The following is a 16,953-nucleotide window of genomic DNA, read 5'->3' as shown; positions in this document are numbered from 1 at the left end:
TTTCTGGTGAAGTTAGAAATTCTTTACGTTCTTATACTGTGCCAAGGTAGTTGTAGGGGTGTGTTCTTGGAGTCCTGTGATGGGAATGCAATTACTTTCTGCCACTGTAAAAGCATCTTAAGCCCTGAGTGCCATCTCTGAGTGCTCTTGTGTGGAGGTGCCTGGTCTTCTAGCAGGAGCCAGTGTGCTTGACCAGTTATAGCAGTTACTGGGTGTTGTGAATTTGGATTACAAAACCAAGAGTATGGAGTTTCTCTTGAGCTGTAATGCTGGTATTTATGAAAGTGTTTTCCATTTAAATTAAGACCAGCTCTAAGGATATTTTGCTTTGTTTAGCAAGTTTTGGTTTTGTGTTCACATTCTTTTGTCATCTTTTTGATGACGATCCTTAGTAATTTTTTTAGAACTTAAAACATCAGTCATACTGAGAGGTCTGGGATAGATTGTTTTTTTTAGTATTATTTCCTTTGAAGCTGTGTGTGCATGTTAGGTCCAATTTTTGTCAAGAAGAAGTGGTATCTGTTCATGAAAAGACTGGTCTGCATTGTCCTGCCTTCACTGAGAACCTTCCTGAGTTACAGGCGTGTGATTACAGCAAGATTCCCAAGACTGGTTCCTTGCAGAGAGGGTTGAATTTTCTGGACCCCTCCTGAATGGCTGTGCTGGCTGGCAGTGAGCAAATGAGAGTTCGGGTAGCTGAAATATGCATTTTAACTGGTTTGCTCATGCATGTAAATACAGCCACCTCTGCTGCAGCTCTGCTATCATTGTGTGGCTGGGAGATGAAAGGCTCGCCTCGGGGCGCTGACAAATGAGCTCTGGCAAGCTGCGTGCGGCTCAAAATGCTGCTTTCCAAAGGTATCTACTCGGGTAAGGAGTCGGCAGGCAGGGGGATGAACTAATGCCTCAGACACGTCCGTGTGAAATTCGGTGTCGTGCTTTAAATTGCCTTTAGAAATAGCTTTTAAATTTGGGGGCAGGAGGGAATCTGACCTTTCAGTGATCGACAGTTCAGGGGTGGTTTTTGTTTTTTAAACACATTTTCTGCGGCGGTGCTCCCATACAGCTGAGGTCAGGAACCAAAGGAATGAACAAATTTCATCAGGGATTGTTGGTTTGTGCCCAGAGGCAAACCTTCTGTGCTTGGTCACACAGCAGAGCCGGGTGACTCGTGGGTAAAGCCGTGCGAATAAGCAGCCGTGGTTCGAGCGGAGCAAACAGCTGCTTTGCAAACAGCTTCACCCAGCACAGATGTGCATCGTCCCATGAACGTGCACACTGGGATTCCACAGCAGCCTTGGTCCATAGAGCAGCTGCTGCTGATCCCTCTTGCCCCTAGCACCGATTCCAGTGTCTCTGAGCCTCAGCGGAGCTGTTCCATTCACCACTGCAGCAGGAAACTCCTTGATCTCCTGGAGAGCTGGCGGTGTGGTGTTCCACCTGGTTCCGTGCTGAGATGGCTTCACAAAAGGTCAGCTGAGTGCTACAGGGAGTGAAATGGTAAGGTTTGAACTCCCCAGAGGGGTGAGGAGAACGATGGGAGTGAAAGAACCAGATAGATTGGCTTGGGTTGCCATGGAACCACAGCCTAAAAAACTCTTATTTTCGAATTTCCCTTGCTTGTAAAAACCTCCTGTCTGTCACATAATGTCCTGTAATGTGTGTGCTATACAAATTCAGCTCTGTCTGAATTTGTTTCTGCATTGTTCTAGTTTATATGGATGACACAGAAAGGGTGGAACCAAAGCCTGTAGATGATACTCCTTCTAGAAGCCTGTGACACTCTGGTAGTCTCTCAAACAGAGTAGCCAGACCTGAACACACGGTACAAGATGTAAATTATACCATGGATTTATAAAACTGTGTTATATAATTCCTAACATTCTTGAAGTGCCAATGTTGAGATTTAAGCAGGGATCAGCATGTTAAGGAATTACTCCAGCAGTAATGGTTCAGTGAGATGTAGATGCTCCAAAACAATGCATTCTCAAGATGCCTCCAGAGTGCATCCAGGTGGCCAACCCTCCAAACACAAGTACTGAAATACCTCCTGGATGTGATTTCACTGCTGCTGAGAATGGACTATTTAGATTTCACAGAAATGAGTTTTCTTTCCTCATTCTTTTGACTCCTTCATTAAGCTTCCTTCTTTTCTTACTCTTCTGTCCCTTCTTTTTAATTTGTTTTAAACTCATTCTTTCTCTTTCGAGCTTTCATGCTCCCCTTGTTTTCCTCTATGTAATTGATCACAGTGATGTTACAATTGGCTCGGGGAAGAGGATTTTATACAGTTGTAGCTTTACCTTCTACCTGTGGGTGTTGAAGGATTTTGTTCTCAAAGTTGAGCTTCAGTAGAAAGACATTCTGCATTGTCACACTTGGGGTAGGTGTCACTGAAGCATTAATTTTAAACTGCATGGCCATCTTTCTCAGCCAATAGTAGTATAAGAAAATGGCTTTACTGGATATAAACAAATTACACTTAAACTTTATCAAATAAAAAGATCCTTCAGCTCATACTCTGTGTCGGAGTATCTACATAGATTGTAGCAATTAATTTGCTTTCCTGTAGTGCGAATTGCAATCTTCTTGGCATTACTTTATTTGGCTGATGACTGTCTGCCAGTCTGCAACTTGTAAAAGAGGAGATATCAGCAGTTCTCTATAGTAATACTTATCAATAGCTATCTTATAATATAAAGAGTTATTTTTAAAGATAAAAGCCATTGTTTTACCTGTTGTTGTCAGTTTCTCTGTGCTTACATGAATCTTTGTTTGAACTCTCTGTAGTTCCCCTCCCACCAGTAATCCCCTAAATTTCTATCGTGGCCTTATCCTCCTCTTAATTTCTTAACAAACTCCAGCTGCTTTGAAGATGGATACTGTGTGTATTGTTCCTCTGTGCTGTGTATTCTTCCTCTACCTCAGCCTGATGCTAAAGCAAAAATTACTTTGAGGAATGCCAGACCATGGAGTTGCTAATGTTTTCCATGTCTTATTTAGAATCACAGAATACATCAAGCTGGAAGGAGTCCTCAAGGTTCATCAATTCCAACTCCCTGTTCCTCACAGGACTATCTAAAGCTAAACCATATGATTAAGAGCATTGTGGAGATGCTCCTTGAAATCTGACAGGCTGGATGCCATGAGCACTTTCCTGTACTATGATCCAGTGACTGACCACTCTGTGAAGATCCTTTTCCTAATGTCTAATCTGAATTTCCTCTGATGCAGGTGTTTTTTTTGGGGGTTTTTTGGGGTTTTTTTTGTTTTTTTTTTTTTAACCAAGTGACCTCAGCTGCTCCTACTGAGCAGCTTTCACCAGGCTGGTCACCCTGCTCTGAACACACTTTTAATTCAATGTCCTTCTTAAATTGTGGGGCCCAAAACTGCCCACAGGACTCGAGGTGAGGCTGCACCAGCATGGAGCAGAATGGGGCAATCATCTCCCTGGTGATACCTCAGGGTATGGTTGGCATTTTGCCTTTAGTGGTCTTTGCATCTCTGTGCTGTCCTCTGCTAGGCTGTGGGAGTTGTATGGTTTTCACAATAAACAGCCAAACCAGTTCCAGTTAGGAGGGACTCAGGTAAAACACTAAACCTGGTGCAATCCTGCTCTGTTCCTCTGGTCTGCCTGAGGTACCTACTTTGCTCATTGCTCTTTACCTCTGCTACTGCTATGAGGAATCATAGAATTGCTTAGGTTGGAAAAGAACCTCTAAGATCATCAAGTCCAACCATTGACCCAGCACTGCCAACTCCACCACTAAACTGTGTCTCCTAAGTGTTCACTGCTGCTAAAGCACAGAGAAAAACTACTATTAAGTGAATTGTCAGTTTAAGAAGGTGGACACCGACAGGGAAACTTCTATGCCAGAGGAACATCTACACAACTTTGAGGGACTTTGAACTACCCTGTCCACTTCAAAAAAGGAATAACTGGGAGGCCCTCAGTGGTAAGGGGGTGCTTTCCTGGATGACTGAGTACACCTGTTTTCAGAACATGGGACAGCCTGGATAAAGTATGAAAGTAACCCTTCAGCAAGTTACAGAGGCTGGAGTTACTAACTAGAGATTGGAACTGGCATCCTTATAACAAATAGAGGACAGAAGAAATGCTGATTTTCATTAGTTAAAATATTGTGCTGGCTTTGGCTGGGATAATTTCCTTTGCAGTGGCTGGTATGGGGCTGTAGTTTGGGTTTGTGCTGAAGCCAGTGCTGATAACAGAGATGTTTTTGTTATTGTTCAGCAGGGCTTGCACACAGCCAAGGCCTTTTCTGCTCCTCACCCCACCCAGCAGTGAGGGGCTGGGGGAGCACAAGGAGCTGGGAGGGACAGAGCCAGGACAGCTGAGCCCCACTGACCAAAGGGACATCTCCCAAGGGACAGAGCCAGGAGAGCTGAGCCCCACTGACCAAAGGGACATCTCCCAAGGGACAGAGCCAGGAGAGCTGAGCCCCACTGACCAAAGGGACATCTCCCAAGGGACAGAGCCAGGACAGCTGAGCCCCACTGACCAAAGGGACATCTCCCAAGGGACAGAGCCAGGAGAGCTGAGCCCCACTGACCAAAGGGACATCTCCCAAGGGACAGAGCCAGGACAGCTGAGCCCCACTGACCAAAGGGACATCTCACAAGGGACAGAGCCAGGAGAGCTGAGCCCCACTAACCAAAGGGACATCTTCCAAGGGACAGAGCCAGGACAGCTGAGCCCCACTGACCAAAGGGACATTGCACAAGGGACAGAGCCAGGACAGCTGAGCCCCACTGACCAAAGGGACGTTGCACACCACAGGGCACCATGTTCAGCATATAAAGCTGGGGAAGAAGGAGGAAGGGGGGACGTTTGGAGTTACTGATTGCCCAGTAGCTGCTGTGTGTGATGGAGCCTCTCTTGCCAGGGGATGGCTGAACACCTGCCTGCCCCTGGGAACCAGGGAACTAATTCCTTATTTCGCTTTTCTTGCGTGTGCATCTTTTGCTTTACCTCTTAAAGTGTCTTTATCTCTATCCATGAGTTTTCTGGCTTCTACTCCTCTGATTCTCACCCTGATCCTGGTGGGGGATCAGTGAGTGACTGACTGTGTGGTACTTGGCTGCCAGCTGTGGCTAAAAATGACTGTATGGTATCTGTGTGGTAGCTGTAATCAAGGGTTATGACCCTGGCACACAACACAGCTGCATTTTTAACTTTCATCCTATAGAAGTTATGTTTATTATGAAATTCAACACAGTCTTATTTGTACGTAAGTGAAATCCCTGTAGTCCTACAGAAGAAAGATGGACTGCTACTAATGCTTTTGGTATCTCAAGAAAAATGGTACGGAGCAGTTTGTGAAGATAGATGCCCCAAAAGGGGTAGAACTCAGCCAGCACATCTGGTGTGGAAGAAGAAAACAACAAAAAAGGATAAAACTTACTTACAGTACAGTTTAGAGACATGTTGCTTTAAAGACTAGCTTTAAATTTAGGTACTAATGCTGCTCGTAACAAAAGAGTGTGAGAGCTGCACCGAAGGCTCTGGGCAGAGGACTGCTTGAACAGACTGATGATTGGGCTGAAGGGGTTGAAAGGAATCATTATCTGTGATTGTCTGTCGAGACCCCAACAATCCAAACAGGAGCTGAGATGGCACAGAGGTGATGAAAAAAAAAGATTTGATCTTAGGAGTGAAGTAATAAGTAAAAACTGAGATTGAATGAAAAAACCTCAGAGATGATGAAGAGTTACATTTGTTACGTTTTATCCTGGTGGGATGAATTGCTACAGCTTGACTTTCTGGGGCTTGTTTCGATCTCTCTGCCCAAGTTTGGAAGACAGGCTTTGGAGAACACGGGTTTAGAAAACAATCAGCCCTGTTAGGTGCTTTTTCGGCGTTTTCCTTCTGCTGGGCACAGTCTGTGTTTCTCCCGAGCCCTGCTGGAAGGCGCTGGGCGGCTCACAGGTGGTGTCCGACAGCGCCCTGATCCCGGCAGGGATCAGCCTGGGACAAAGGCGCGGGGACAAAGCTGCGGAGCCTCCGTGCCCCGGGCAGAACTACATCTCCCGGCGGGCTGCGGAGCGGGACACGGCCGGGCCGGGGCGGCCCCGGAGGCTCGGAAGTTCGGAAGGTTCGGGAGTTCGGAAGGTTCGGGAGCGCGGTGCTGCTCCAGCCCGGCCCCGCAGGTGAGAGGAGGAGGGCGGGGAGGGCGCGTCCCGGGATGGAGGAGCGGCGGGACGGGCTCGGCTCGGGAAGTTCCCGGCGGGATGCGAGGGTGCCTCGGCGGGGAGGGGACACTCAGCTTCCGAGCAGCGGAGGAAAGCGCTTTCCCGAGCAATTCCGTGTGTGCCAGCCCGCGGGCGCTGCGCCCGAGCTCCGTCCCTGCCAGGGATGTAAAGAGCGCGCCGGGCTCCGCAGCTGCTGCTGCGCGCATTCCTAACAATGGGAATTGTTCGGCTGTGAATAACGCGGTGGCTCGGCCGGGGACTTGGTGTTGGTTTCGGGAACAGCAAGGCCCCAGTCTGCATTCCTGCTAGGAGAGCGTGTGTGGCATTCCCAACAGCTTGCTGGGCTGCTTTTCCAGGGTAAGGTCCCTGATAAGCGGGACTTACCAGCGCTTATGGCAACAACGATTTTAGTTAGCGTTCCTCGGGAATGCGGCCACGTTCCCCTGTTTAGTTAGAGTAAGTGGCTTTAACTATTGGCATGTAAATGGTTTCGGTTTTGTTTATTTGCTAGTTTCTAAATGGGGTTATGAAATTGAAGTTTTATTTATTTATGGGTAATTTTGCCAGACCTGAAAACAGTTTGATTGAGTACTTTATGCATAATTCCCTTTTGCTGAACAAGGGTTTTAGGCATGAGAAGAAAACCTTGCAAGTTTAATGCCTGTATTTTGTTGCATAACTGAGCAATCTGCAGACACTAAGCAAATTATGTACTCTGCTCAAGCTGGGTTTAGTTTGTCAGAATTCAGTTGGGATTTTGATTGCCCAGGAGTTAAAACATACCATTATCAAAGGCATTGCCTGAGTTTCCAACTCTATTGAGTTAGGCTGCTTTCTCCTCTTTTCCTAGCCTAGCTTTATCTAAAACAAGAGAAATTGCCTAGTAATTTTAGGATAGGATCAGTCTTAGAAGCCAATGTCTCAGAGTTACTCAGGGTTCATATTTTGATTGGCACTGCTCTTTGGAGATGCTGTGCTTCTCCCCTGAAGCAGATATTACTCCTGTTTGAAGTAAGCTAAAGCTGAGGCTTGAGTGCACAGATTGCTAATGCTTACTGAAAATCGATGGAAGATAGGCCCCAAAAGCAATTAAGCAGCTTTGAAAATCAATCCACAGTTGAAGTTGTCCAAGGACAGGGATTAGATCTTTGTCAGAACTGAAGTCTTTGTGGGGAAGGTCCTGGCACAGTATCAAGTTCATGGCTCTTTGTTCTACATCTTTTCCAGTCTGAATTCATATAAAAACTTGTGTGTGATTTGCTTAAACTCTGCTGGCTTGTTATTTTTCCCAGAGTTTGGTTTTTTTATTTTGTGTGATCATAGCATTGAAGTAAATAATTTGCAATGGAGCACGGTTGGTAATAACCAGCGCAGCCAGAACCCACTTGCAATTTGCCTGTATGAATTGCCCCAAATAGGTTTTGGATTACTGGGTGCTTTAAAAGGCTTTTTTGCCCCCTGTTGATTTGCTGTATTTTAAGTATTTGGCCATTCTGTAGGGCAATACCATTCTTTTCAGCCTGTTTGATTATCCAGGGTTTCAACAAAGCTTTCAGACCTACCCAGTATTTTTGGGCATAAAATGGCAATGTTTTAATCTTGTAAGCACTATGGAACAAGCTCAGGCTCTTTAGTGGAAGAACCAATTTGTTCTGAGTAATTACAAAAGGTAAATGAAGATGTTTGGGGTAATAATTCTGGAATGATAATACTCCCAGAAATTCTTGTTGCTTCAGTAGCAGTTTGTCCAGTAATTAGTCACTGGAGAAGTAGCAAAGCAGGGCTGAGGGTGGTAGATGAAGTACAACTTATAACTCCAGGCAAAGTAAATTGATTATCTTACATGTTCCTATGCACATTTCTTGCATTATAGTTGGAATATTCAAATTCTGTGGCCAGATGAGCAGAGGTAAAGCCTTACCTTTGTGGTAGAGTGTGCACTACTTCATTGAGCCAAAACCAAAGAGTATTTTCTTCATGCCAGGCACAGTCCCAGAACCAGGGCAGTCTTCTTTAAAGTGCAAGTTCCAAATGTGGCAAATAGATCTCTAATTACTGTGGAAGTCCCTGAAGAAAAGTCACTTGGAAAGTAGAGCATCTTGCTTCTCTCTGAAGAGCTTTGGTCTGCTTGTAATTAATGTTGAAAATACTTTTTTTCCCTTCTGAATACTACTGCTGAAAAAGTCCTGGATTCTTCCTCTGAACACATTATTTTTAATTAAAAGCATCATTGTGTGTGTAACTGGGTATTTGCATAAATAGTAAAGCACAAAACATCTTCTTATAAAGTGGCAGTTGCTTTAATGTCTTGGTCATGCTAGACGTGGCAGGATGGCTGACAGTGATTGGAATATACCCTGGGGTTTATGGTTGGCTTTTTGAAGAGGCATTCTCAGTTTTTATATATATTTAAGCATGTTGTTATTGATTAAATGCTTTCTGATTGGCAGGGCTGGGAATGTTTTTGTGGGAATTGTGGTAGCCATGCTTTCTTAGTTGTTCTTTTCCACAGTGCATTTGCCAGAATGAAGAAATTACCTGTGATTGTGTTTATGGAGGGATCCTGCTGGATTAAGGAAAGGAAGCTGTTTGCTAGGTTTCCTCTCTGAAAAGTGAGCTGTTACTTAACATTCCTCCAGCTTTTTTTTTTTTTTTTTAACATTTCTGTGGGAGATTAGTAGGTGTAATCCATGGGACAAGAAAGGGCTCAGCAAACTTTTGGGTTTTGTTTTTCTTTCTTTGTCTCAAGCAACTCTCCTCACATTTATTGCACCCAGCAGTCAAATTTTGTTCATCTTGTGAATTCTGTAGTGAACTCACTCAGCTCTTGCTCTCCCTGTTTGTTCTGTGTCTGCAGCCTGGGTGGGCTTTGCTGTCTGACAGAAGACAAGTCCTCTCAGGTAAAACACCACGTGTGATGAATCAAAACCCAAGCTCTGTTGGAGGACCTGGCCCTCTTGGGTGCTTCATCAAGAGTGTTAATTGCTCTAATCTGGTGGGTACAGGTAGTGCCCTTTCCTAGATGAAGGCTATGAATCCAAACAGAACTTAAATATTGTTATTAAGAGAGAGATAAAGTAGCAAGAATTGTTCTTGTTACATGTTTACTCTGGCACATCCTTTTGGTGTTGCAGTTATTTGACAGAAAATGATGACTACCATCTGTTCCCCTCCTCTGGCATCATTCAAAGTTCCTTTCCTCATTGGGAATGAAGTCCTCATAGAGAGATAACAAGTTTTGATTTCTTCCTGTTTCCATAGTCACATTTAATATTATTTTCTTCCTTTTACACTTACAGCTCTAGGCAAAATGAATTGATTATCTTATATATGATTTTGCACATTTCTTGCATTACGCTCAGAGTATTCAGGTTTTGTGGTCAGGGAGTCTGGTATCCTAGAAAAAGAAGGAAACCTGAAACAACAGATGAAGTAAGGAGTCTCATCATAGTGGTAGGAGGGAGTCAGACATCATTGAGGAAGGAGGAATGGTGGCATCATAGGAAAAGGAGGAAATGTGGAAAAGTTGGACATCACAGAGGATTGAGGTCATCTCACACTGAGGAAGGAGAGAGTCACACCCAGGGAAGAGTGAGTCTGGCATCAATGAGGAAGGAAGGAGTCTGGCATCACAGAGGTACAATGGATTTGGGCATCTCAGAGGGTAGGAAGCAAGGAAGGAAGGAGTCATCACAGAAGTGAGAGGGAATCTGCCTCAGAGAGGAAGGAGAGAGTGTTGCACAGAGGTAAGAGCGAGCTGGCATCAGAAGGAAGAAGAGAGTGTCATCACTGAGGAAGGAAGAGAGGGGTCTGACAGCACAGAGGTGTGACAGAGCTGGACATCACAGAGGTAAGAGGGAATGCGGTGTCCTGTAGGAAGGAGGGAGTTTGGTATCAAAGATTAAGGAGAGAATCTGGCGTAACTGAGAAAGGAAAAAATCATCATAGAGATAAGAGAGAGGCTGACATCACAGAGGAAAGAAATAAAAAATATAGAAAAAAGCAGGAAATCTTCGCTAATGGAGAGTGGAGTCTCGTCCTAAAGGTAAGAGGGAGATTGGTGTCACAGAGAGGAAGGAGTTTGGCATCACAGAGATTAGAGGAAGTCTCACATCATGGGGGAAGGAGCACACTTTCATTCATGCTGCTCTTACTACTTGGAGCCATGATCCTAATCTAAATTCACAACGTGCACCTCACCTGCATTCCTCTGGCAGTCTTTATATTCATCATTTCTATCTGCACACCTTCTTATAACTGAAGGGCTGTCATGTACTTTGTTCTTATGTACCTCAAACTGCTTGTGCTCTATTTTTTTTTCCCTCTAAAGCACCACATATACGTCAATTCTGCATGTTTTAATAATTAAAGGTTTCTGTAACACAGTTTTCTAACAGTACTGATACGAAAAGCTTGTAAATCTGCTAGCTGAAAAGATCTTTCCCTCCCTGATTTCATGGCAGAATCTTAAGAGACTTAGACTAATGGAAGATCCTGCAGTAAACAGAAGGGGATGTGCTGTGCTGTACCACCAAGCAGTTTGGGATGAAAACAAGTCATATCTGGAGATCAGGGCAGGCAAAACATTGGCAATAACACCATGGCAGGGAGGAAGGGTAACCTTTTCACTGCTGGAGGATTTGGTGAAGCTAAAAATACAGCCCAAATTTGCCTGAAGGCCTGAGAAACAATTACCTCAATCTCATTTCCTTATCTGTAATATCTCACTGGTTTGGTTCATTTCCACCTCCTCTGTAAAATGCAGATGCTGGCATAGGATGAGGAGGTAAACCTCATTATTGCTAGATACTCTAGTGAAGGTAAAACAGAACCATGTGCTGTTCATAATTTCTTTTCAGACACTAGGAATGAAATGTTGAAGTAAAGCTCAAGGTGTTGTTTGGGCTCTGTTAGACTGTGTCATTTAGTTGCCTGGATAGTGGCTAAGAACTGTTTAAAAAAACTTGTAACTGGCAAGGTATGCTTCACTCTTTTAACTGGAAGATGGAATTTGAGAGAGCTTTCAGTTCTGTTCACCCTCCATTGTATGCCAAGCTATTGTCATTTCTCTGCACCTGTGCAAAAAAACCTGTTCTTGCTGGGATTTGAGGGTCATTAAATAGAGTGAAGGCTGGGTAGAACAAATAGGATAAAATCTTTGCATGATCTGACCTTAATGCATTATCATGGTGGTTTGAACAGTTCTTTCACCCTTAGTTAACATGACTGAACAGTGCTGATTTAAAAATTCTTTTGTGGCTTATCTGTGTGCAGAGTCTTAAACAGAAATTGTTGCAGGTGCAGAGTGCATCTCCTTTCTCCTGAATCATGCACACAGTCATTAGATCACAATAATGGGCATCACACAGATCCCAAGCTGGATTCTGTCAGTTTGAGTTTATGTAGCCCAAAGGCTTTTTTTAGACTCTTGAAAGGGAGCGTGTTTGTTCAGGCATAATAGAAGCAAAACAAGGAAAATTGAGATAAACAAATCATGTTTTTAAGCAACGTGGAAGAAAGTGTGGGGCATGGCTTTGAAAGAGCAAGTAATGTTACTTAAGTATGTGTTCTTGTAAATTGAGTTTCTTCCTCTTGAGAAAGTGGTGTGCAGTGTTTTAAATAATGATTAGGATATGAACTTTGACTGGCCAGTGGTTACATAAATATGATTGCTGCCCCTGAGTGAGGCAAAGTGCATAACAGTGAACTTATCCCATACTATCCTTTTATGCTTAGCTAGACTTGGGTCTGGGTGCCTGTGGGCTTTCAGTGCAGTACTGGACAGTTAACAATGGATTGTAATTGTAGGAAAAATGAGGTGGGAATGTGTTGTGTAAGGTGCTCAACCACACCCCTGGAATAATGCCTCGAAGGACAAGTGCTGTAAGTGCAAATTCTGGGGGATGCAGAGGGGCACCCCCAGAGCCTAAACTGGCCCTGTTCTTGTTCCTGTTGTGCAAGGGACAAAGCAGGTGAGGAGCTGCATGGGAGCAGTGCCTCAGTGCCCTGGGTGTGGGGTGTTCCTCAGCAGGGTACCCCCAACCCAGGCTTGAGAGCAGCATGCCCCACTCCTGGAGGAGCCTGACAGTGTGGTTTCACTGCTTTGGGGACGTGACCTCACTCCTTGCTTGTAGCCTTCTAATGAAGTTCCTTCTGTACTGGCTAATTTCTGATTGTGAACAGTCTAGAAAAAAAAAAGTTAAATAGGATGATATCATCTCTTCCTGCTGTTTTGGAGATAGCATTGTGTGCCACCTCCCTGTGGCAATAAAAAATGTAAATGCTAAATTTCTTATCGAGACAAGCCAGAAACTCTGTTGGATTTGTATTTCCTGTCTTTGATTTGCTTTCCTGCTAGGACGCTTTATTTCACCCGATGCCTGCCTCTCCTCCTCCCCTACAATGTTAATGTAGCATTTCATGCTCACCTGGGAGATGTTATCACTTGTAGGCAAAGCAATTTCTGCGTTGCTAAGCTATTTTCAAGCTTGTCATAATGCTCCATAAACTACAGAAATAGAAAGATTTTCTTCTACGAGGGGCTTGATGGTTTTCTGTCTGTTTCTGGTGCTACGTGATGGCAAAAATGTGATACCTGGAGATGGCAGGACATGGACTGAGGGTGAAGCTGTGAGGGCTGTGCCTTGTCTTAGTCCCTTTTGTGCTGTGGTAGTGCTCAGGGACCCTGTTACAGGTGCCATAAGTTTTTGAAGTCCCTTCAGTGGGGTTGTTTTTCCTTCAAGTCTCTTGGGAAGAGTAACCTGGAATTGCTGCTCTTTAGACAAACCAAAGTGTAAACAAAGATGCTGCAGCAGAGAGGTGCCTTCTTGGTAAAGCCTGATGTGGGACTTGATGTAAGAGAACAAAAATAAACACAAGAATCACTTCTAAATTGAGCTGTTGCTTCTCCTGCATAGTAATTATTAATCAATAAACCTTGTATCTCTCAGAGTGAGCCAGGTGCTCTGAGCTCCCTCGCAGCGTGCTGGTAAACCAGACTCAGAGAGGAAATGTTATTAACCTAAGCCACGATTAACTCTGAAAGCAGCAGGGTCTCACAGCTCTTGCTTCAGCCATGCAGCAGCAGTTTTGCACAGACAGGGTTTGGTAACACCCTCAAAGCTGTGAGTGTTGTGCATCATTTGTTGCAGCTGGGTTGTGTTTGGGCCAGAATGCAGTTCCAGCATTAAGCTGAAGGTCTGTGCAGTTGCTTTTTTCTCCAAAAACATGTTTCAGATGGATTCTAATGCTGCAAGGCTAAGATGGATGGTTGCTTGTAGAAGGAGAGGGGGATTTTACCATTAAGCTGTTTCATGGGTGACCTTACTGAAAATAAAGAGCACTGTTCTCTGGGGCATCTCTTTCTGCGTGTTGATGAAGACAAAGCAAAAGCCAGGACATAGCTTTGATGTAAATCATAATTGCTCTGCTCCTGTGGACCCCTTAGCTCTGATCTTAATGCACAGACAGGGGACAAATCAAAATGCAAAAAGGTGCTGAAAGCCAGGAGTGTTTCCAATAGGGAGCAGTAAGATACTGTAAGGAAGTTTTGGGGTTTTCTTGCAAACTTATTTCATGAGATGTGCTTGGCCTTCTTCAAGAGGAGCTTGTTTTTGGGCTATTTCCTGGGCCCATTGCATTTCAACATTTTTCTTTCAAAACATGTTTTTAAAGCAGCAAACCAAAAACATTCCTCCCTGAACTCTTTAGGATAAAAGTACTGTCTAAGGTATTTAAGTGTTGTCTGTAAACAATATCCACCCTGGGGTACAGCAAAGTCTTGGAGCCTAAGGACCATGGAATAAATGGAAATATTTCCTTATAAGGCCTTGCCCTTGGTCACATAAAAAGAGGAAAAAGCCAAACCAAAACATGAGCTCCCTTTGAAGCACTCATTTTTAAAGGCAATGTGCCAGTGTGGCTGCATCAGGAGACTTCAGACGATAAAACCACCAGCACTTTGTTGGCTTCTCTGAAAACTGAGGGTAGAAAAGTGTTGTACCTGTTTGTCCTTGGGTGCTGTATTGCTGCATCAGGTGTTGAGGAGCTGATAACTTCCATTTTACCAGATCTCAGCAATGATTAGCAGAGGAAATTCTGGTGTGAATGCATCCTAGCTGAGGCTGCTTTGTGCTGCTCAAACCACATCGAGTTCCAGAGAAGCAGCTTGAAGAGTGAACTGGAGAAATCACTGCTCTGAGTGGCCTCCTCTGGGCCCAATCTGGAGCTGTTGGTGGGAACATGCTGCATCCCAGCAGCTCATCCCTCACTAAACAATCCCCTGGAGCAAACTGGTGTGAGTCAAAATCCTACTGGAGCACTTGGTTCTTCCCTTGCTGGGCATTCACAGAAAAGTGTGACACAGTTGGAGCTCTGGGTCCTGTGTTCATTATAATCAGGAATTTTACAGGCACTTTCAAGGGAACTGGGAGGGATTGAATACAGAGAGTCTCTGTTAGCAAAAAATAACCCAGCCAACATCAGAGGCAGCTTCTTCCAAGTCAGGATGGTATCTCATGCAGATCAATTTGTCACCAGCCCCAACAGAAGACAGGATTCTTCTCAGACCTGAAGCTGATTTTGGTGCTTAATACAGGATTATAAACAAGCTCATCCTCAAGTCTGTTTGGAATTCACTGCAAAATGGGTGTCTGTTCACACAGCAAATTCTTTCCATACACGGTCCAGGGCGAATGCAAAATCCACACATTTGCACACAAACCCTCCCCGGGTCTTCTGCTGCCAAAATTCTGCTTTCTGAAGTGTTCTTGAGGGCAGATGGGGGGAGCAGCAATGGTTCTGTAGCTCTGGGCACTCCAGGGCCCTGGGACACGAGGTTCTGTTCCTGGGCAGAGCAGGGTGCTGGGTGCTGTGCCTCTGTCGCTGTGCTGGCAGGGGTCCTGGTGCTGATGCAGCAGCAGCCAGGGCAAGGAGAGCTCTGGGTTTGGAGGCTGCCCAGCCTGAACAACGGGGCTGGCACTGACAGCAGAGCTGCTGCTTGTTGGGGGGCTCTGTAAACACATCTGGCCAGGAGTTTGGGTGTTTCTGTATGGTGTTCACACAGTTATGGTGGTGAATCTGTCTGGGCTGTGATTTCGGGGAAGTTGCTGTTTTCCTCCATGAAGGCTTAGGAGTAGAGATGTTATAAAATGCTGTGGTAGGTACCATTTCTGTGTAAAGTGCTCTGAGGTTTCTAGAAGCCCCTCCAGTTCTGCTTTGCAGTAAAATTTAATTGTGCTCAGGATGCTCCTAAACTGCATTGGTTTGTGTGCTGAGGCAAGGTAAAATTGGATAAACTTTTTAATTCTGGAGCGAGTTATGGCCTGGGTGTTGTAAAGGTGGGAAGAGAATCTTGTTTTGTGCTCCAGATAACATTGTGAAGACAAACAAGCAGCAGAAATTATGGAAGTGCCAGTGAAACAAATAAATCAAGTTTTTTCAGTGCCTATCATTCCCAGTAGCTCCAGCCTCTGAGGATTCAGGCACTTTCAGGGCTGTAGCACTTGCCTGTGTAATATAGATTTTTGTTGGGTTTTTTTTTCTTTTTTTTTTCCCTTTTTTTTTTTTTTTTTTTTTGTAGTTTGTTCAATCTTCACAGTGCCTGGCTTCTGTACAAATGTTTCATGCGTGCTTATCTTGACTTTTTTTTTTTTTTTTTTTTGTCAGCCATTAGAAAATTAAACTCAAGAAGCTGGCTAAAACCTGTCCTGTCACATAAAGGCACTTAAACTATTCCATTCAGTTTAATTCCTGCTCTAATCCTTTGAATTCCCATTAACTTGTGTTACAATTTCTGTTTTGATCCAGGAGTAAATTTGGTGCATTCTGATGACTCTTTTAGCCATTCCAGAGCATCGAATTACTCTGCAGCAGCAAAACCAACAAAACCTTCTGGCTCTAGAGAGAATGAAGACGTTCTGGGTCATAAACAATCCTTGCCCCTACAGAAGTTTTGAAATACTTGATGTCTTAGCAATTCCCCAGCAAATCAGTGTTTGAAGCATGACATTTTTTAAAATTCTGCACTAAAATGATGACAGTACTGTTCCCCAAACCACCTTGCAAACATTTCATACAGTTAAAGGCATGCTGGAAAACATTAATTATTAAAGACAAGTCTAAGTGTTTTTTCTACTTGCAGCATGAAACAGTCCAAATATATTCGGTGGGTTTTTTTGTTGGGGTGTTCTACTTGAGTGAAGCACAGCAGCCTTGCAGCTGGGTTATGCAGATGTTCTGTGAAATCAGGTTGTTCTGCACCTTGACAGAATTTTGTCACTTGGGAATGTGATCACATTTTAGAGCATGGGCTTTTGTTCTCTTTTTAAAACTGTTCACAGGGAGAAGGAAAGGGAAGGTCCCACTGGCCTTTGCACTGCTGTTCAAGGGTTGTGCAAATAAATCCCTGCTCCATTTCCTGGCTGACTGGGAGGTACAAGGTGGCTGCCCTCATGCTGTTCACTTTTTATTCTGTATATATGTCTTGCTTTTCTTTCCCTCTGAATGTACAGCAGTAGATGCGTAAGCCTTGCTGAAGAGATGCTCTGCCTTGGGATTTGTGGGGAATCTAGAGGTTCAGAGGAAGAGAAAGCATTAAATGTGAATTATATAGTTGTAATTATTAAGTTACATTATATTTACATTATAATGACTATTTAATTGCCACATTATCTTTTTACTTGCTTTGAGTTCTGCTTTTATTACGTGTCTCTTATTTAAAACAACTCTTCCTCATTTTGGGTG

At 44.1% G+C, this 16,953-nt stretch overlaps 1 protein-coding gene across 4 annotated transcripts in view; it reads left to right on the top strand.

Annotated features, from left to right (window-relative positions):
• Positions 1–482: 482 nt before the first annotated feature.
• Positions 483–16,953, top strand: part of EPHX1 (epoxide hydrolase 1) — a 28,171-nt gene continuing 11,700 nt past the window's right edge. The window contains exon 1 of one of the 4 annotated variants that reach the window (XM_033054723.2): positions 483–870. In XM_033054723.2, the coding sequence (XP_032910614.1) occupies positions 843–870 (28 nt within the window). In that variant the 5' untranslated portion in view covers positions 483–842. The other 3 variants (XM_033054724.2, XM_033054725.2, XM_033054726.1) reach the window with 3 other exon arrangements.

This window comes from Catharus ustulatus, chromosome 3 (genome assembly GCF_009819885.2).
Source record: "Catharus ustulatus isolate bCatUst1 chromosome 3, bCatUst1.pri.v2, whole genome shotgun sequence".
NCBI lineage: Eukaryota > Metazoa > Chordata > Aves > Passeriformes > Turdidae > Catharus > Catharus ustulatus.
Note: the sequence above shows the minus strand (reverse complement) of the source record. Positions and strands in the feature narration are given on the sequence as shown.